This window comes from Convolutriloba macropyga, chromosome 11 (genome assembly GCF_964194025.1).
Source record: "Convolutriloba macropyga chromosome 11, txConMacr16.3, whole genome shotgun sequence".
In the NCBI taxonomy this organism is placed as follows: domain Eukaryota; kingdom Metazoa; phylum Xenacoelomorpha; order Acoela; family Convolutidae; genus Convolutriloba; species Convolutriloba macropyga.
This window is the reverse complement of record NC_134478.1, coordinates 993565-1016160: the sequence shown is the minus strand read 5'-3', so window position 1 is coordinate 1016160 and position 22596 is coordinate 993565. Positions and strand designations below refer to the sequence as shown.

Genomic DNA, 22596 nt, shown 5'->3' with positions numbered 1-22596 from the left:
GTGACGATCCTTTCATTCGGGTGTGCTATATTACGTATTGCCAAGATTCATTATGCACCAATCCCTTCAAAGCCATAAAGTCAATTGAGAAACAATTGCGTTCTTTTGATCTTCACGTTCAATATGGCGACTACAAAATTGCAGTTGGTCCTACCGACCAGCGGGAGATCGTGATCGAGGGATGTCGTGGTCAACATAACCTCTCTGTTAGGCATAATCAAGCTACACTACGAATGATAATGCTGCATCTCATACAGCTATTGAACGTTGAACAATCTGACAATGACATCTGGAGTTTAAAACCAGACTTGAATTTTCTGAAAAATAAGTTAAAGTATCAAAATTTAATTTGAAATGAAAATGTACAAGTAATTATTTGAATGATAAACCTCAGCTGAATAATAGCAATAAGTAATTCAGACATCCATTGATCATCAGCAAACAAATTGTCTTCTATCTGGGCTGAATTAGATGGAACTTTTCCGCAATTTAAACCCAGCTAATTATTTTAATACTCATTCATTCTTAATTAAACCACAACACCAACTTAAACAGTAGCACAAAGTGAAATACAATCTTAATCGTCCATTTTCAGAGCAGGATCTAGGCTTCCATTTGCAGATATCTAAGCTTCTCAACAAACTTGACAATTATTTCAATACACCGTCTGAAAATAGAGCTTATTCTTTATTTTTTCTTAAAAGCAACACTAATTCCGACAGTAGTAATATAAAGCTACATGCAAAGACGTGTAAAAATTAATAAAATTTATGTAATTAGTCAAGTTAGCAACTGTTCCAGTCAACAACCAAATACAGCTCAGCTTCCAGCGAAATTGGAAATGGTTTTTTTCACGACTCGTCAATGCAATTGGGCAAAATAAAATTTCGCTCGAACAATCGAAAATGAAACTCTGACCTATCTTTCCAAATTCACATGTCTCTTCCACAGTTAAACCATCAAAGCAAAGCAGTGAATATTAATAACAATAGTAGTATACTTCCCAGTGTTGTACAACAGCACAAAATTAATTCAAGATTACAAAAATTACAAATTCAGAAAAATCAACCAATATATTCCGTCAGCTCCGTTTAAAAAATTTAATCAATCAACTTATAATGCAGCAGCCACGGAATATATTTTGAACAAATAGAATATTTTTTGCGATTTCTAAGGAATTTTCAAGCATTAAGGGAGAAATATTTTGGGTGCTATAAATTAGGATTTATCACGCTGCTTTTAAGGACACTAAACATAGCAAGTTAAATCATGATAGTATTTCACAATTAATAATGACAATCTTAATTTCCACCATCATTATCATTATCAGCCGAGGTTATATTGAACTTAAAAATGAGCCCGTGAATAATCAGACGACACCTAACACCTTGCATGTATGTCATACTCATAACAGGCATTAAATGAACAGGAAAAACAGTTAAAAGCTTTCAAAGTAGTACTAGTGGTTTTAAATAAATCTATATCTTCTCGTAAGTAATTAATATGTTCTTATTAATATGCAGGCAAATCTCGCATGGACGCTCTTTTTGTCTTGTCTCAGCTTAGCATTGAATAAACAGCGCAAACAAAAATATATCTAAACGCTTTTTGTGAAATGAAGTTTTTTGTTTTGAAATTCGACACGTGATTAATTATATTCTAGAACATTCTAACTCGACTGTCTGTCTGGTAGATGTGTAAATTCACGTGAGTTGAAGCATGATCGGTTTATTTCTTGGGTTTGAGTGTGGATGCTCTTTTGTCCTTGCCCTTCTTCCCACTGTCCCCGGCATCTCCACCCGCAGATCGAGGGAAGGTTGCACTCTCCCGAGTGGGGCAGACTGTGTTAATGCTTTGCACCCAAGAATTCATGTCGTTCTAAAACAGAGTCATGCCAACCAAGGTCCTATCGGTTTGTTGTTTTGGACATCATTTCTGATCATGACTACCGATTCTACAAATTTTTGTACAAAGATATGCTCCTCTTTGAATACAGCGCTTGAGCAAAACGCAACCAGTCGAGAAAAATATCATGAAAAAAACAGAAAAAGCGGCAACAGAAAACATAGCCGGCAGATTGCCGAAAAATAGCCGCCGCTGACGCGCTTGATGCACATCGGGATTGAACCGAAAAAGAAAAAAGCAAATTGACCGAATCTTTTCTATTTTTTTCTCAGTGTCAAAAAGTGTTCTAATTCGACGTGCAGTTTCAGTTGGATTCTAATACCCAGACGCCCATCATGACCTTCTAAATTCCTACCTTAAAATCGCTTTTGTTTTAGCAATAGACTTAACTTCTGAATAAGAGCAAATTAGATCACACAAGACTACAGAATTCAAGCGTGAAAAAATTACATCAGAAGTGAAACCGGAAGAACAAAAGCGTGAAAACCGTCAAGCAAAAATTTTTCATTACAAAAGATTCAATAATTGTTAACAACAATCGCTCAAAACATCGTTCAAGAACATTACTAAACTCATAGGTACAAAGCTGATTTCAATTGCAAAACATTCTAAGGACAAGTCCTGAAAAACAATTGGCAGAATTTTATGCATTAAAGGCCTAACTACGCTTCCAACAGGAAGTTTTTTAAAGGCAGCAAAGCATTTGGCGCTTCACAAAAACATGAAAAACTGAAATCACAAACCTGAGTCCAACTAAATGCTAAATAACCGTTCACACAACCGGAATGAAAATCAATGAGTTATAGAGTAACGAACTTGCCAATGAGCTTTGAATAAATTTGATAAAATTCAAATATTTTGGAAAATAAACCAGCGTTGTCGAAGTCAATAAAACAGGTAACTACATATTACAGCCTCCAATAAAGTAAATAATCCACCATTAAAACGCGCTACCATGTTGAATTAAAACCACTAAAAGAAAATGTCCACTAAAAAGCGCTACAAATCATTAGAACATAACCGACTAACGTCGGGCGAATTGCTCTCAAACGACCGGCGAGCGGTTGGCTTGGTCAGTAGCTAGCCACGGGGGGGGGGTGCACCGGGGGCTGATGGGGGCAGCACTGGGTGGGGGGGGGGGGCAAAAGCGCGGTGGAGGGGGGGGGGTGGAGCCAATAGCGGGGGTGGGGGGTCAACAAAGGGGGGGTGTGGTGTCAACCTCTAAGAACCGCCCCTCACACCATAAGTATAAGTATAAGTCTCCAAGACAGTTTGAGCTGAAACAGACCTGAAAGGCTCTAAGAGCACATAATGCCCGCTGGGCGCTACCTGTTTATCCCGTTTTTGAGGACGAAAAGTCAAAAGCGTCAGACGAAAAATTGGTCAAGCGAAAAATCGCATAAAAAAAAGACCGACAGGACTAATATAATTGCTACAAACTTCGTTTGAGAGCAATTAAAAACAAGGAATCGCAGTCACTGAAACAATTTGATTAAAAACACTGAAACACGGCAACACAAAGATGCCAGATAATCAAACAATTAACTCGAAATCGACAGTTGAGACCTTTAGCTTAAAAAAAAACTGGAACCACAGACAATCAATATGAACAAAAAGGGAACTTGAAAAATCTGATTTCAAATATCCTTAATTTTATAACAAAAATTAAAAACAAAACGATGTCTTTTAAGTAATAGAACGTTTTAATCTAGTTCAGTTTACCTCTATTCAATTTCAATACGTGTTTACATTCTCAATTGCGCTAAGGTAAATGAACACAGTCATTTTCTTGAATGACGTAAGACTGAATAATTTTTCTCACGATAGACATAAAATTCACATCAAAGAGAAAAAATAATTTTCGCACACACACACACTCAACTGCAGAGGAGTCGAAATCAATTAGAGAGTCGCATTGACTTCTTGGCTCGTGATCAAATGGTCACAACAATAAAAGAACAACGAATTCGCAAAACCACGATGAGACTAAAGATAGCCTTCATTTCGCTTCAAGGACACCCAATATGAATCATTGAAAACAGCATGAGTTCCGTTAAATTTACGATTATCTAACGAGGAACAATTAGAACTTTAAATAAGGGGAAATTAATTTATTGAAATTATTCCAAACAAATTGCAGCAAATTCGTGAAATCTATTGGCTACACTACAACTTTAAAAAAATCAACAAAGTAATATAATTTTTTTTCAATGTGACAAGGCACAGGGCAGAAATCATTTTTTTCGAAAACAAAAAGTGCCCATGTCAATCAGAAGATTGGGTTCACTTAATCCGCTTCAACAATTCAATAATTCCCCATCGCCAATCAAAACTGTTATTAAAAAAACTCGGCTACAAGGGTGCAAAAACAAAAAAGATCTCGCAACCCTGAAACAACTCTATCCTGATAGAGGTTCGAACCCACGACCTCCAGGATAGACATCTCTACAATTAGTCTACAACCACTCTACTACTCAAACGCCAACAATCACTTTTACATTAGAACAAACTTAATTTCAGAAAGCGAGAAATTGAAACCGCTCTCAAAATGAAGTGAAGCTTGAAAATTTCTCCTGAAAAGTCACAGAATGTTCCAGAACAAAGCGCAAAAATGATCAAGCAAAAATTTTGCATAAAAAGACCGTCACATTTACAATAATTGCTTCAAATTTTGTTCAAAGAGCAATAAGCATGAAATTTCATTCAACACAGCTTAGCCAGGAAATGACTGATAGTTTGATCTCATTAGACGTTAATTTACAAATTCACGTGATTTTTCGGTCCAACAATGTAGGCATACAATAAAAAAGTGTCCAACAATACTGACCAATATCTCATATTATCCGATATTTTTCCGCTGACGAATTTTAAAAACCTTTAAATTTAACGTCAGTTAACAGAAAATGGCTAGCTCCATTTCTCGAAATTTTTGAGTTCTCTCAGGTCCTAAAAACCTTTAAACCTTTAAAAAGTCGGAAACCTTACCGCATCCTTTGCCATGAAGAGGCACTCTGCTCCGTTATCGGATCTGATTCTGAAGACGTTCTTCTTCTTCGTGTAGTCACTTGCAATCGTACACTCGGACGTGGTCAACTCAATCGCTACGTGTCCAGGGAGAGATGCCCCATTTTGCTAAACAACACATGATATAACATCTTACTTATTGATACAGTTAACAATTTTATAGAAATCGCATAAATTTTTCGAAATTCGGTTAACATTGCCCAAATAGATGTAAAGTGTAACTGAAAGGTTTGCATGATTGGCATAATCCTATAGCCTCTCTCAAACTGTTTCTAACTTGTACATTTCCTCTGTATACTCTTATCGTCATCACCCTGAATTAAACATTAACCGAAGTAGGAAAACGATTCCCCTTCCAGAATGACACGTTTGAAAACGGATCTTTACGGTCTAAAAGCGATCTCTCTGATGCTCTCATTTAATACTTTTTTTAATGGATTGATGAAATGAAAACATACCCGGCAGATTGCCGGAAAATAGCCGCCGTTGATTCCAATAAGCATGATTGGGATTGAAATAACAGAAGATATTGAAAAAGAAAGATTTTTGTACAAAAACATTTTTTTAAGTCCGATTTATTTTGAAGGCATTTCGTAGTTGAACATACTTCTGTTTCTTAGAGAGAGGCTACAGGGGCTCCTACCAATAACAATAAGCATTAGAGATGGTAAATAAGACTTATAGGAACGACGTTCAAATAGCGGGCATCTAAAATTGGGCTTTATGGGTTTATCCCGTTTCTACTTTGACTTCAATTTTTTATAATGACCCTGTTCATTTTGAATTGCTTTGCTGCGCAACTGATGTTCAAAATCACTTTTAGCAGAATGAGAGAAGAGAGAAACTAGCCTAGAGAAGTCAAAAAGATTTCACGCAAAATGTTGAAAAGGCGGCAAAATGAGGTAAAGCGAAACATTTTTTTATTCGACGAAGTAAAAAAACATAGCAGGACAAGTCCTGACGTACAATTCAAAGAATTTTCATTGACTAAACAGAAAAACTAGACCAAGAATGGACTATGAGTGAATTGAGAAAACCATTTTAAAAAAAATAAGATAAAAAAATAGGAAAAAAAAAACAGAAAATCAATGTCAAAATGCCGCATGTGAACAAAAAACCACTAGCGAGAAATGAAAATTCAATTCAAACAAAAAACTAGGCCTGGAATGAGCTGTGAATGGCTTGGGAAAACCATTTAGAAAAAAATCCGATCCAAAAAATCGAAAAAACAGTAAAAATCAGAGTGGAATTGCCGCATGTGAACAAAAAACCACTACCGAGAAATCGAATTTTTGTTCAAACACCATTTTCTCACTCTACTTTAAAATTAGAGCGAAAAAAATTCACGCCGCAAAACCACTCGCTTTTTCGCTCCATTTCCTGTTTCGGCGTGACCAAAATCACCACTCCAATTTGACTTCAAAAATCATGAAAATGTGTGAACAGATCTTAAAAAAAAAAAAGACAGCGCCCCAATACAATTCAAATTCTTTGAATTGTAAAAAAAAAATAGGAGCGCTATAATAGCCGGTTGAATAGATGAGGGCGGCTATTAATAAATGATAAGGGCACAGAAACGATTCATTATTAATACTATGAATGAGGTGGTACCTTGAATGTCTTCTGATCTTTGAATGTGTTGAGAGCAGTGCCTTTCTGCACAACATAGACTCCCTTCCACCCTCTGTCTTTGGAGGACACTCCACCTTCATCATTCTCTTTCTTCTTCTGCAGAGCTCCCTCTTTAGTCACACTGTCATCCGCTGGTTTTGGAGCTAAAAACGCACCCACAAATAGCTATCATATCACAACAGTTTTCCCAAAAAATTGAAATAACATCGTAATCTACAAAAGGCAAATAAAAACTTTCTACCACAGCATTTAAAGATTCGGTGATACGCTATACCATTGTATTATCAACGCCCCATGGCAATTTTCCCCCAAGCCCAAAATAACAAATGCACTTAGATTTTTTTTACCAAAAAGTAGTTCTCTAAATAGCTTGTTTATTATTCGATCACTAGAACACAAAAGCATTCAAGTGTTTTCTTTTTCAAAATTTTGAGAATTGCTCCGTTGAGTCTGTTAGCTAAGGGTAATATCTCAAGACTATTCCATAACGTTTGGAAGGACCAAACGCTAATGAGCATGTGATCTAAGGAAAATAACTTTTTGCTAACTACGGAGAATAGGTTCTAAATAGTTTATATTTGTGCAGTGTCAAAACTAAAAGCCCACAGGTACATGAATAGAAGATTTACAGAAGGGTACAGAACGCAAAGCCTTTCACTATGAAACAAGTAGCTGCAAAATCAAGTGCAAATATATAACCCATTTTCAATTATTCCTCTTCGACATCGAGATTTGCAACTAAATGCTTCAAAAGTGAAACAAAAATTGTCCAACGGTTTTCAGATTGAAATTGGTACAAGCAAACCCCCAAATTAACCAACAGATGCCAGCATATCAAGGAAATAAAAGCTCAAGGGCTCCTATGTGTATATGGATAGACTATCAAAAGATGGTACGTATTAAAAAAGCTTAGTTGAGATAGATTACAAGAAAGGATAGATATTTAATTACCAGGTGATGTATTACCATTATGACTCATACTACTAGCAGCAGTTTCAAACTCTCTGTGCTGTTTCACATCTAGCTCGATAGGCTGGACTGACTGCATGCTTTGCCTACTAATTCTGTCACCACCAGCTATGCAAAACATCCGTTCTATTAGGATTCTAAGTACTGTTCTAAGTCTGGCAACTAGAAAATATTAAAATACTTGGTCAATTTAAACATTACAAGCAATGCGGCAAATAAATGGGAGTAAAGGGAAAACAAATCTGGAAAATATGATCAGAAAGCACAAATTAATTTTGCCAATTTTTTAGCATCTGCTGAAAGCCAAGACCAAATTTCTGTTCTGCCGAAATAAAAAAACAGAAAATATATTGGTTTAGGAGGATTTTATAACCGATGTTATACAGCTGTTTTAGTTAATTCAAAATATTGGAAGTTGCAACTGCAAACAGAATAAAACTTTCAGCGATAAATAGATATGGCTTGTTAAAATTCTCTCCGCAGAGATCAATTTCCACTGGAACCTTTAATAGACATAAAAGTTTATTTGACAGGAAAATCATTCCACTTAAACCTACATTTTGTAGTTCAAAATTCAAATCATATTGTTGAATTAGGTATGTAACGTATGATCATGCTCAAATCACACAAACTAGCAGGCCCGCAAAAGTATAACAAGATCAATTGAAAAATAGAAGTTTTAAAATTCATTTTTTTCTACCACCTCGCGCTGGAACACATGCCCCTCGTTCAACAGCCATAGGTATTACGTTACGTTACCGATGTGTTTGGTTTAGTATAATACCTCCAAGTCCCAGCAATTTTGTGTTCAACTTTTTTCGGCTTTGCTGACCCTTATAATTAGGGAGCGCTAACACTTGTACAGATAACGAAATTCTACATGGTGTCGTAGCGTAACGCATGTAATACGTTATGCTGCACTTTTAAGGAGCGTAAAAAAGAAGAAACAAGATATGGAGGGAGAAAAAACAGAAAAAAGAAAAAGACAGAAAGGAATGAGAAAAGAAAGAAACGAAAGGGCGAAACGAGACAGAAGACAAAGGAAAGACAGAAAAAAGAAAAAGGGCAGCAAAACAGAACAGAAGAAAAAGAGAGAAAAGAAAGACAGAAAAGACAAAAGAAAGAGAAAAGACAGAAAAGAAAGGAAGAAAAAGAGAAAAGCAAGATAAAACGAGAGAAAAAATGACCGAAAAAAAGACAAAATAGAGAGAAAAGATGGGTGGACGAAAGAGGAAAATGTCAAAAAAGACAAATGAAACAGAAAGAAAAACAAATGAAAAAAAGAGCAAGAGAGAAAGGAGGGAAAAGAAAAAAAGGACAGAAAAGAAAGAGAAAAAAAGACAAGCAAAAGAGAGAAAATAAATTGGGAAACGAAAGACAGAAAAGAAAGACAAAAGACAGAAAAGCAAGAAAAGAGAAAAGCAAGAGAGAAGTATTAAGAAAAACAGGAGAGAGAGAGAAAAGGCGAAAGGAGAGAAAGAAGAGAAAGAGGGAGCAGAAAGAAACAAATGAGAAAAGAAAGGAAAAAAGAACAGAAAGGAAAGAGTTAAAAGAAAGAGAGAAAAGAGACAGAATTGAAAGACAGGAAAGAGAAACGCAAGATAAAAGAAAAAGGAATCAAGAGAGAAAAGAAAGACAGAAAAAACACAAAAAAGCGGTAGAAAAAAGAAAAACAGAAAGGAAGAGAAAAGAACGAGAAAATAAAGAGAAACGACAGAGGAACGAAAGAGAAAACGAATGAAAACAAATAAAGGCAGGAAAAAAACAGAAAACAGAAAAAGCAAAGGAGAAAAGAGAGATATGAAATACAGAAAAGAAAAAGGAAAACGACAGAAAGCAAAAAAGAGAAGAAAGCAGAAAGAACAAAGAAAAAAAGAGAGAACGAGAGACAGAAAAGAAAAACAAAAAACGAAAAGAGGCAGAAAATACTATCAGAGAGAATTGAGAGAAAAGGAAAGCTAAAGAGAGGAACGAAAAAGAAAAAAACCATTAAGAAGCTAAAAGGAGAAAAGAAAGAATAAAAAAGAGAAAAGAAACGCAGACAAGTACAGAAAAAGACAGAAAAAAAAGCAGAACGACTGAAAAGAGAGAGAAAAGGAAAAGAAAAGGAGAGATAAAGAAAGGAAAACAGAAAGAGAAAAGAAAGTGAAAGGAAAGATAAAAAGCAGAAGAGACAGAGAAAAAGAAATATAACCAAAAACAAAACAAATGAAGGAGAAAATAAAAAGAAGGAGCAAAGAAAGAAAGAAACGGAAGAGAAAAGATCTTACCTCGAAAGTAAAAAAAAGAAAAATAGACCAAAATCTTCACAGCCTAATTTTTGAAAATAAACTGGCAACAAAAGATTCATTTAATTAAACTTCAGTTGTTCAAAACTTTTATGAGACTGAGATCAAGCAAAACTGAAAACAAAAGAAGCAAAAGATTGTTTAAAAATTGGTCAGCGTAAAAAAGTCCGATTAAAAACATCCGCGGCTATCCAGTCATTGACCTTTATTGCATAAATTACTTTTCGGTCACTGACTTTTTGACAATGACAGCTCTTCGGCCATAGGCAGCTTTTCCAAAAATAAACCATTTTTACATTCAGTATTCAGTCATTGACCTTTACGGCATAGGTAACTTTTCGGTCATTTAATTTTTTCGGCAAGGTCAAGTTTTCAGTCATTCACCTTTTTCAAAATACATGCGAATCAAAACGCTTTGATGTATATTTAAGAGGCCTTAAAACATGTGAAGATTAGGAGCTTAAACATGGTGGTATAGGTATTCGAATTATTTTTAATATGTAGATTGATAGAAGATAGATAGTGACAAAAGAAAGGCATGGAGCATAAAAAAATGTTAAAAAAGGGAAGGAATTGGATAAAGTGAAAACGGATGCGACGTTAATGGACAAAAATCCCGATAAATACGCGGCTCATCTGTTTCTTAGCTCAACTCATTGCGCTTTTGCCTCTTAACTCACGGACCCCTGTTCGAATCCTACTGTTGCCAGTCGCTGTTTGCCGAAAAGCATGTTTAGGGGCTGTTAAAACATGTAAAGATTTGGAGCTTAAACATGGTGCCTTTTATGTCGACACTGAAATAATAAATAGATATAGATGACAGCTTTTCGGTCATAGGCAGCTTTTCGAACAATGAACCATTTTTACATTCAGTATTCAGTCATTGACCGTTACGGCATAGATAACTTTTCGGTCATTTACTTTTTGGCAAGGTCAAGTTTTCGGTCATTGACCTTTTTCAAAATACATGCGAATCAAAACGCTTTGATGTATATTTAAGAGGCCTTAAAACATGTGAAGATTAGGAGCTTAAATGTGGTGGTATAGGTATTCGAATTATTTTTAATATGTAGATTGATACAAGATAGATAGTGACAGGAGAAAGGCATGAAGCACAAAAAATTGTGAAAAAACGAGGGAATTGGAGAGAAACGGATGCGACGTTAATGGACAAAAATCCCGATAAATACGCGGCTCATCTGTTTCTTAGCTCAACTCATTGCGCTTTTGCCTCTTAACTCACGGACCCCGGTTCGAATCCGACTGTTGCCAGTCGCTGTTTGCCGAAAAGCATGTTTAGTGGCTGTTAAAACATGTAAAGATTAGGAGCTTAAACATGGTGCCTTTTATGTCGACACTGAATTAATATATAGATGACCCAAATACTTTTGCTACAGAGAGTAAGAAATGATTTTACACCCGCAAATACCATTAGCGAGATGAAAAAATAATTCGGAAAAGTTGGCTTCATCAGATTTGCAGCATCAAATGTAAAACAAAAAAACGCGTAAGACGAAACAAAAAAACAAAGCTGGAAGAAATCCGAAAACGATTCGGAGTAGTCTCCGCTGAAACATTTATTTATCTTTGTAAAGAACATAGCTTTGTAACAAACATAACAATAAATTCATAATAACCTCAAAAAAATTAATTATTACAAATTCAAAGTAGAATATGGCAAAAAATGGTTACAAAACTTTCTCAATTTAATCACATTTCTCTACAAAATATTGCTTTGCCAACAAAACTGCACTCGATTGTCAACTAAACAGTCCTTTAACCAATAGCAGGCTTTCCAATTGCGGAAGAGATCAAAAAACAATGAACAAAAATGGCTAAAAAGCCTAAAATCTGGAAAGATGCTGTAAAATTACCTGTATCAATTATACATGTATCAATTACCAAAAAACTTCTAATGACTTTCAAAACAAATTGAACGCATTACTTTAGCCCAACCAAATCTTTTGATTTAGAAAAAATGGTCAAAACAAAAAACTTTGCTTGAAAAAGCCGCACGTGAAAACATTTTAGAAAGCGAATTTTAGTTCAAACACCGTTTTCTCACTCTACTTTAAAATTATAGTAAAAATTTACGTCACAAAACCACTCACTTTTTTGCTCAATTTCCTGCTTTGGTATTACCAAAATCCCTAACCAAATTTGATTTCGAAAATTCTGAAAATGTGTGAACACATCTTTAAGAAAGATTGCGCTCCAATTCAATTCACATTCTTTGATAGGTAAAGTAAGGCCGCTATAATAGCCGGCTTAAAAGATACTTTCGCTATAGCGTCTTGAAGCCTGCTTTGAAGAAGCCTCACGAATTAAGATTAACGCCCAATAAAGAACTCTTGCCCATAAAGCAACCGAAAAAATAGCCACCAGATTGCCCAAACAGCTGCGAAAGACATGCATGCCGTATAATACAGACAGCAACAGATAAGGATAAGTTGAAAAAGTTATCGACGTCGCTCAAAAATCTATGTAATAACCATTCAAAGACATAATAATAACACTGTTAACATTTCCTCCGTAGGAGCCTTCCCAATATGCACCTTTACTACACTACACCAATGATTGGATGTGACCTTAAACTAGTTCAAATTAAACAGCTTTAAACCGCATAAAAATAATTTTATTTAGTGAGATAAGTCATGTATGAAAAAGAGATATATAAACGGTTGCTAGAGAGAGTGAGAAACGACGTCACGCGGACAAATAATATTAGCAAGATGAGCAGGTTGTTCAAAACAGTTGAGTTTGACAGCGTTGCAGCATGAACAAATGGAGAACGAAAAAAGAGTGGACGAAACAAAAAAACCTAGCGAGATAAGTCCTGACACAATTCAAAGGATCTTGATTGACTAAACAAAAGTCCGCACCTAGAATGGACAAAATATGGATTTGGAAAATCACTTAGAAGAAACGCGATAAAAAATTGAATATAGCAAAAATCGAAGTCGGATTGCCGGATGTGACAAAAAACCACAATCGAGAAAGCAGAATTTTATTCGAACACCGTTTCCTCACCTTACTTTGAAATTGGAGCGAACAACATTCACGCTGAAAATCTACTCGCCTTTTGGTTCAGATTCCTAAGAAATCAAAACATAAAATAAATTGGTTTAGGCCGATATTATAAACGATCCTGTTAACCTGATTTATTTCAATTATTGGAAGTTGCAACTACAAAAAGAATAATTGAAAATCCAGCCATAGATAAATATGGCTTCTTAAAATTCTTCGCAGAGCCCTTTTTATGCAGGAACATTTTTAACACATAAGAGTTTATTTGACCCTATATACATTCCAGTTAAACCTAAATTTTGTAGTTCAAAATTCAAGTCATATTGTTGAATTAGATATGTAACGTATGATCATACTTAAATCACACAAATGACCAGAATACTTTTGTTACAGAGAGTAAGAAAGGATTTCATAAGAGCGAATAGTATTAGCAAGATGAAAAAGTAGTTCAGAAAAGTTGGCTTTATCAGATTTGCTGTATGAACAAAAGTAAAACGAAAAAAAAACACGTCAGACGAAACAGAAAACAAAGCCGGAAGAAATCCGGAAACAAATCAAAGTCGTCTCCGCTGAAAAATTTATTTCTCTATAAAAAGAACAGCTTTGTATCAAACGTAACAATGAATGCATAATAAAATATAAACAAAGAAATTGGCAAAAACATAGTTACAACTTTCTCAATTTAATCATATTTCTCTGCAAAACATTGCTTTGCCAACATAACTGCACTCGATTGTCAACTAAACAGTCTTTTAACCAATAGTAGGCTTTCCAATTCTGGAGGAAACCGAAACAATGGACAAAAATGGCTGAAAATCAAAAATCTGGAAAATAGCTGTAAAGTTCAAATTTTTGATAACAAAAGATGTGAGAAAAAGTTCAATAAACTCAAACATTTAAAAGGATTCAAATAAACCCAATTAGAGAAAAAATGAGACTTGTCATTAATGAGTACGCGACATGACAAAAAACAATTACAAAAACTGGAAAAATCGAAAAATTTAAACAAGTAATGTCGAAGTCGTGACAACTGCTAATTATAAGTAGAAACAATTAAATAGACTCAAATGTACCCCACAAAAGAGTCCAGATACTTGTCAACAGTTCGACTAATTGACAGAACAACAAAAACAACTAACGGCAAAACAAAAAATTAATAATTCCTGAAAACAAGTGTCAATGTCTTTTAAACCTTAGCTTGAAAAATTATAATAAAAGCTCCAATGAGAATCATTATTTAAACTAAATAACTACACAAATAAAGGACAAAAAGCGGCAAAGTCAATAACCCATATTTTTTAGACAAGTTGTGTCAAAGTCGAGCAAACCGTTAATATAAAACCTTCAAATTAATTAAAATTTGACTCACAAGAGAGCAAATTACATTTGTCCACTAATCTATAAGTGATAGAAAGATAAACTGACTTATGGCAGATTTCCAGAAAATAGCCGCAATAGCTTCGTAGATCTGCAGTCTCCAAAAGTTATTGAAAGAAACAGACCAAAAATGAAATTTCTTTTTATTAAATGCTGAAAATTTATTTTGATTACCTTATTGTTTACCTTGCGTCTATTTCTATTAGCTGCTCTCAAATTAGCTTCAATAAGAGTGACACACAATCAGTTGACCTTATCTCTTAGAATTCAAAGTAAGGAAAAGTCAATTTAAGAGTGAGGAAGTCATTTTTGAGCGTGAGGTAAGTCACCTGTGACCAATAACTTGCGATGAACGAAATTCGCTCCACGAAGAGTGAGAAATTACGTCACGCAGGCCAATAGCAGCCCCAGCTATCGCTTTGAGGTTATTAAAAACCCGTTTTTTATAACCAGTAGTGTGAAAACCGATAAAAACCAATAGATTACCAAAGAGAGCAATTGCCGTTTAAGACGTATCATTAAAGACAATAAATAACTAAACAACGAAGAATAAACACAGGTAGAATCCATAAAACCACTTTCAAGAAGACACATGAAGTCTTGCGAAAACATTAGTTGCTTTTTGAGGGGTTTAAAACTGCAATTCTGCCTTATCAGAACACACGTATCGCCTTTAAAAGTATTCATATAGACAACGAAGAGAAAAACAGCGAAAACAAGTGAAATTCCCGCACGTGAAAAAGAAAATCTTTTTGAACGCCCAATTGTTCACTTCACTTAAAAAGTTAACAAAAACGTCATTAAAAAACGTCATAGTAAGCTTCTCTGACTACTTCAGCGTGATTAAAATCACCACTCCAATTTGATTTCTCATTGACAAGAGGTCGAAAAAAATGTTAACATATCTTGAAAAAAGAGACTGTACACATGCGATTCAAACTTTTTGATTTATAAAAAAACCGGGAACACCGCAATATAGCTACGGTCAGCTTACAGCTTTGCAGCTATAATAAACAACAATCATACCCGCAGATTGTCGGAAAATAGCCGCCGTTGATTCCCATAACCAAGATTGTGATTGAAAGAAGAGAAAAACTAAAGAAAAAAAATGATTTTTGTACACAAACAATTTTAAAAGTGCTAACTGTTTCGCAGAGCGACGACACAGATGCTAGTATCAATACCGAAAAGCAATAGAGATGATAACTAAGAACAAAGTTCGAGTAACGGGCATCTAAAATTGGGCTTTATGGGTTTATCACGTTTCTATTTCTGATTTCGTTTTTGATGTTGTCTGTTCATTTTGAATTGCTTTGCTGAGCAACTGCTGTCTAAAGAAACTTTTAGCAGAATGAGAGAAGAGTTAAACTAGCCTAGAGAAGTCAAAAACATTTCAGGCAAAATGTTGAACAAGCTGTAAACTAAGGTAAAGCGAAACAATTTTAGTACGACGAAGTAAAAGATAAAAAATAGGAGCGCTATAATAGCCGGCTGAGAAGCTGAAGCGGCTATTATTAATAGCACCATCCTCCTCTCTCTGTCTCCGCAACTAAGTTCAACACATGAGCATCAACTTTTTCCCGTCGCTCATTTTAATTTGAATACCGTGAAAACTTAATTAATCGATTTTAAAGGTTACCCACAATAATTCCTCTCTGTATCGTAGAAAGACGCTCCCCAAGCTAACTTGAAAAACGAGGGGGGGGGGGCAAGTTAAAGAAATTGGGCGCAACTTTTGCAGGCCAATTATTCAAAATTAACATCATTTGAACGAAAAAGTGCACCGGATTAGGCATGGAAGCCATTCAAGTTCATCAACGGCATCCCAAAATTGCACAAGGAATAATCACTACAAACTATGCAAAAAATTTTTAAATGAAAAGCTGGATACATTTTGCTCAGGTAAAATCAAAGAAAAGCTAAACCCTTTTAAAGCCCCTTTAGCTATTAATGCGCACGTCAATCAACAAAGCAAACCCACCCCAAATTATCATTCGCAAAAGCAGAAATAATATTGAAACAGATCCACAGACAGCTGCATTATATACTGTAGAAAATCAAACCCACAAACATTGTACTACTCTGTACGCTGTGCGGGGCTTTGATTTCCTACATCTGAAAAAGCAAGCTTATTTGACAGTAAAGCTCGCATCTTTTCCGTTTGTGCCCCCCCCCCCCAGCTTAGTGGGCGCATATTATTTGCACCCACCCCACAGACGCACGTGCCATACTTTTACATAATGATCTACTATGTAATGGCACATGCTCTGTAAATGGGGGAAGGGCACAAACGGAAGAGATCCTAAAGCTCTATAAACACGTCAAAAAATCTTAAATGCAGCTATGAAAATAACCGTTCTTATTATCGTTCTATTAGCTAAGTCTTCTACGAAAGCAGCGACTGCTCAGAAACGTTTTTTTTTTCATCTAGATCGTTCGACTGCCAGTGTTTCCGAGGTGAGCTATAATGACATATTAGTTGTGTGTAATACGTGACCTATTGAACTAAAATGTGACCGCATATAACAACTATTTTAGGATTCCATTTATTGCATTTGAAACAGAAGCATTGTCAAGCACGCCTGTCTTTTAAATCTTTAAAAATTCACAATTTGAAGCCAAACACTTCAAATCTACATTCCGTCGTTGCCACACTGAAGTAGAGACCCACACAAATATATAGAAAGGAAAGTTCGCAGCCAATCGCTAACACAAAAATGCAGCCTAGCTTACCCGCAGGTGGCTTAACAGCCGGCGGTCCAGAAGGAGCCGGAGCCACCGCTGGTCCACTTTCGGAAGTGGCAGCCGGTGTAGGCTGAGAAGAGCCAGGAGCGGGTTGAGCACCCGAATCACTAGCATCTGCTGCAAGTTAGCAACACACAAACACACTCTCTCTTAGTTAATTAGCAAGTGCAGATTAATACCTTGATTGCTACACTATGGTACCAAAAGGCTACGTACAGCATGATTTCTGCTTTTAAAGCATGAGTTGCGCTAAGGCGTGGAAAAAGGCGTGAAATTTAGTTTTCAGAGAAATTTCGTTCTCCTTTTCTCCGCTTAAACAGAAAAGATGGTTAAACCGCTACGAGATGCCGGATTACGCTACGAGAAGTCGGATTTTCATGGTCTAAAATACAAACGCAACTCAACTTGAAGTCAAGATCCAGTGCACCGTATGCATACAAACGTTACTTGAAAAAAACCTCACTGGAGAGCATTAGAGTGGCTCATAACGCTTTTTCTTGCTACGATACAATTTCCAGAGGTACAGTTAGACGAAATCTCAAAACATATGGCGTTTTTTCAAAAAAGGCTGCAAAAAAGTCAGTTTGAAAAGCAAGTGTTTTCCTTCAAAATGGTGTGTCAATATGTAAAAGAAGCCGTTGTCTTTCTGGCAGAATGTTGTTTTTACCGATGAAACAAGGGTGAGCATCTCTAGCGACAGAGTTGTTAGAGTTTTTCGAAGAAAATTTACGAGGAAAAAATTCCTGGACATTATTTTTCAATAAGATAATGCTCCTGTGCATAAATCAAAGATTATCGGCAATTTTTTCCAAGAAAACGAGTGGAAGGTACTGGAATGACCAGCATATAGTCCAGATCTGAATCCTATTGAAAATTTATGGTCGATTTTGAAGCAACGATTACGAAAACAGACAATTTTTTGGAAAAATTTAGAAGAAAAAGTGTATGAAATTTGGAATGAAATTGACCCAGAAGTCGTGAGAAACCTGTATGAAAACTATACCAAACGTCTGCTAAACGTCAAAAAAGCTAAAGGTGTAATGAAGCATTATCAGAGAACAACATTTGAACTGAATATTATTTGCTGTTTGTGTTGCTTTTTAAAAAATCTTTAGGTGTACGTAGCTTTTTGGTACCATAGTGTATTTGAGAGAAAAAGTTCACCAAAATAATAGGTTCACTAATTCCCATTTGAATTTAATCAACTGCAGTTCTCACTTTTGTTCTATGTCACGCAATGTTAGTTGATTGGATAAACAAATGAAAGCCTAGTTTACTAAAACTCTGGGAAACCCAGATCATTTTGTGAAGACATTCGCGTCAAGTTAATTCGCGAGAGGTGCATAGCTGATGTTCGTTTGGTTTGTGTTGTATTCATTGTTAACATTGAAAAAATAGGCATGAAAGGTGAAATTACGTCATAACATTTAACAACAACAACACCCTTATGCAATTATCATAAAATCTGTAAAATCTATACAGAATGCAGCTCATTGACATTTCTGGCTTCTATCTGATAGAATTATTATCGCTGTTCAAAATTTCAATTTTTTTGAAATGTTCGGGTTAAGTTAGTTTATTGGGGTAAGCGCAACACATCAACGTTTACTATCAACGTTACGGCATAACAGCAAATTTAAGCCTTTGGGACGAAAGCTTCTGATTAAAATGTGAAAGAAATACACAGACATTAGGCTTTATTCGACGAGATTGAGCGGTATCACGTTAAACAGCCCCTTAAGAATTCTAATTTTACAGTGTCAATCTGATGAGGATAATACATCAAATCTCGTCTAATGTTAGCTCCTCCCTAGTATTTGCAGGTTTGTGTTACCCGTACCGCAGTCTTGGTTTCTTAAGTTTCAGAAGTATGGACAAAATAAGCGCCTTTAGTTGATTAGTTTACAGCCTACCTGTTTCTGGGAGTGCTGAGGAGGACTGGACAGGTTGCTGGACTGCTGCACTGGGCACTTGTTCACTCACTTCGTCCGAGACTGGTCTGGGCGCCACAGGCTGAGCCTCTTCCTCCTCTTCCCTTCAAAACGTTGTATGGACACTTTTTATCAGAAATTTGTAAAATTAAATCTATGTTCATCAATCAATTCTTTGCGAGTAAGGTTCCAATAGGTCAGGATTGGTCTTAAAAGCATACCCGTGATTACTTGATACTACTTTGCGATCACGTTTTTTCATTTCTCACAATATTCTGTTCAAAATCATGTTTCAAAGTAACCGTTTAGAAACGCTAATCTCACGCGTGTGATCTAAGAAATAATCTGCTTGAACAAAAGTTCTTTCGAACCAAAGAAAATAGTAATTATAAAAATTTGAGATCTTTCCCATTATAGACCCCCCCCCCCCTCATGGAATTATAGCCCCCCATTATGGTATAATTAGCATGATTGGGGGGCTATAGGTTATCTGAGCACTAAGCTGGGGGGGGGGGGGCTATAATGAGAAAGACCTAAAATCTGATTAGTGTGACTATGGCTAACTTCTCCTGTAGCTGATGCATGGCGACGTATTCGTCAATGAATTGTTTTCTGTTTTTGCTGATAGGAGTGGGCTCATCCACGAAGTCAGGGTGATCTTTTATGTACTCTGCAATCTTCTGTCGCCTCAATTCACGCTGCTCCATCTACAAACACGCACATACTTTTAAATACACACGCGAACTATTATTAGCATCTAATAAATTTATAAAATCATCATTCATTATTATAATCCCTGGTTCTGTTTGGTCGCTTCACCTTTTGTACTCAGAAGAGATCTCATCAGAAAAAGTTAAATCTCTTTATGACGCAGTATTAGTCAGTGATACACCTTTCAAGGTCAATATTGAAAATTTTAGCCATTAAAAACTGCCTTTCAACGGCAAAATTTTCAAAAAGTCATCAGATTCTAATAAGACTCTTCTCCATTAGATTTCAGTAGCGACTTGAGTATAAATTTTACAATGACCTTTTCCAATAGTTGTTTAATTTCACCTCATAGAATTAACAAAATGAGCCTAACCGTGGTGACTCTGTCCAGATCGTGGAATCTGTCAGTCTGTGCGTTGAGAGATTTCTCGAATAGCTCGTGTTTCTTCTGCAGCTTCTCGACTGCCTCCACGGAGTCACCCAGATCCTGAGTCTTGAGATAACTCTCCTGTGAGTTGAGCCATGCTTCAGCAGCCTGAGCATCCTTCACATATTGATACACTTCCAGGATCAGCTGCAGGTACTCCCACCTGTGCTCCCAGTCAGCAATGAGATCTGCCCGTTTGTAGCCAATCTCAAGCAGCTTTTTCTTGATCTGAAATAGAGACATGCATTCTAATGGATACGTATGACAAAATGTCTAATCGCAAATTGCGGTTGAAACAAAGAAGAAGCCTAGTGGTAATTGAGATCCAGTAAATCGTTTCCGATTCTACCGTTTAAGCTAACACATGCGCTAACAGTATGCAACGCCTGCTTTGCATGATCGTATCAACTAGCCTACAACAATTAATCTCAACTTTGCAGGAAATTTCTGTAAAAAAAACGTTCGCCCGAGTTTTCACTTAATCGATTGAATGCAGTATTTGAGCTTCTTATTTACGGCGCCGAAGAAAAAAACTTAACGACCAATTTTATGCGAATTTTTTCCACGGGAAACAAAACAAAACCGGCTGGTTTGGTGGCAACTGACCTCTTTGAGAGCGTAGTGACCTTTGGCGATGAGTTCCTTGCCAAGTGAGATACAGTCAGCGAAACTCTCGTCCCTCGCGTCTATCTCCAATTTGATAGCCTGGTGCAGGTTCATCAGCAGTTCCACTCCAGATACGTCTCTGGGCTTCTCCTGGTTCTTGATCTGTCTGTTGATGTCATCCATCCAGTTGAGCAGGTCACGCACCATGGTGTAGAATCTGCAGTCATTCAACAAGTCAAGTCAACAACTCAAAAATACAAGTTTCATCGTGCACGAATTTAAATTCATACACCTACCGTATTGGTCAATATAGCGGATGTGACAAGTGTCTAATGATAACCCACTCAATTTTAATAAGCTTTCAAAAATAAAAGCTCCATATAAAAATTTCAATTTCCCAAGATTCCGAAGTTAAGGTGACTGTCAAGCAATCATTGCCACTTTTTTCAAACAGCTTGAAAAATGCCAAAAAAGTTGTCCAATTCATTTTTTGTGCTTAGTTTTGAAGCCATTCCATTAGAGGTTCATCACTATCTGAAATTAAATTAATGCCAGTGATTTGAACTTACCTGAAGAGGTCGCCAGTGTCTGCCAGTTTGATTCGCCTGTCATCGCATGCAAGCAACAGCTGGTTCCAAGCATCCACAACCTCTTTCTCTCTCATCTGGATCTCTCTGGCCTTGTCTCCCGCGTAAGACTGTTGGAACTTTCCAGCCTCCTCTGTGATACGGTGCACCTACATTTACAACAATTTTAATCAACATACTAAACGCAGCCAAAAATCTCTATTCTGTTGCAAATGATTTTTTGCTTCACGCCTTATGGTTATAAGCCATAGCCCTACCAAAAACAGCATCGAGTATTTTGGATTCCAAGTTTTTAAACCTGGTGAATACGGTACTGTAAAAATTGAGCTTAGTATAAAAGGAATCACATAGTTAATTTATTCTCGGATTGCCCAAGCTTCCCGTTTATTCTTTTTTCGATATTTTGAAATTATCTCCTCTGCACGCATTACAGCAGTCTTTACCTGTAAGAACAGATAACTGTTGCATCAGAGTACAGAACGAAAGGAAATAGAGTGTATACCTGGTCTCTGAGTGACTGAACATCGAGGATGAATGAATCGTGTTTCCTCTCTAGGTTCTCAACCTGTTTCTTGTCCTTGCCAAGGTCATCAGGCAGGTTGTTCATCTTGTCCTTAATCCTGGCCAAAGTGTCTTTGCAGTCACTGTAGAATTTGCGCAGGTCGTATGAGGCCATCAGCAGCTATAACGCATTACTGATGTTATTAGGCCAAAAGTACCCCAATTCAATCAGATAAGAAAGAACAAAAGTTAATTTTTAACGAAAAAAAAGTTCAAGATAAAAAAATTAAGGTAGCATTTGGCCAGTTATTACCAGACTTTTGACAAAACTCGCAACCCAGCAGCCACTCAACCCAGATGTCACATTTGATTGGTATCAATAAATAACCTTGCCGTCTAAACTCTCTTGTTGCTATCACCAATGCTTATACGTTGTTTTGCTTAGATCGTTTATGAATTGAATCCTTAACGAAAGAGTGGTTTTACACCTTTATTGTTCTGACCCCCACTTTAGTGGGGAGGGAGGAACTATATACTCAACTGGTTTTTTTTGTTCAGTAAATTTTGGCCGACCGATATATTCATCGTAGAGAATTGTGAGTGGTAAAGCCCGTCCAGCGTAGAATACAGAATTAAAAAGATTTTTTTGATTTTCATGTTTTACAGGGAGTTATCGAGGTTTAAAGTTTTGTTAACATTCGACTGTTTTTGTTCACATTTTCAGTAATTTTTGCTAAAATTTGGCACAATTTCGCTATTATAATTCAAAATAAGTTAAAATTTTTAATGGTAACGTGTTGTTGTTACCGTTAGAGATAGAAGAGAGTTGCTGAATTGTTTGATTGAAGTTTTTTTGGCTAAAATTT

The 22596-nt window shown here is 36.2% G+C and overlaps 1 protein-coding gene across 3 annotated transcripts in view; it reads right to left on the bottom strand.

The window, feature by feature from the left end:
• Positions 1 to 329: 329 nt before the first annotated feature.
• LOC142349610 (spectrin beta chain, non-erythrocytic 1-like) overlaps positions 330 to 22596 on the bottom strand; it is a 69214-nt gene continuing 46947 nt past the window's right edge. For 2 of the 3 annotated variants that reach the window (XM_075401292.1, XM_075401293.1), the window contains 10 exons: positions 21732 to 21911; positions 21212 to 21378; positions 20643 to 20859; positions 19983 to 20264; positions 19463 to 19605; positions 18881 to 19002; positions 16956 to 17084; positions 6541 to 6704; positions 4891 to 5037; positions 330 to 1878 (listed from right to left, as the gene is read on the bottom strand). In XM_075401292.1, the coding sequence (XP_075257407.1) occupies positions 1729 to 1878; positions 4891 to 5037; positions 6541 to 6704; positions 16956 to 17084; positions 18881 to 19002; positions 19463 to 19605; positions 19983 to 20264; positions 20643 to 20859; positions 21212 to 21378; positions 21732 to 21911 (1701 nt within the window). In that variant the 3' untranslated portion in view covers positions 330 to 1728. The remainder of the gene's footprint in view (positions 1879 to 4890; positions 5038 to 6540; positions 6705 to 16955; positions 17085 to 18880; positions 19003 to 19462; positions 19606 to 19982; positions 20265 to 20642; positions 20860 to 21211; positions 21379 to 21731; positions 21912 to 22596) is intronic. The other variant, XM_075401294.1, reaches the window with a different exon arrangement.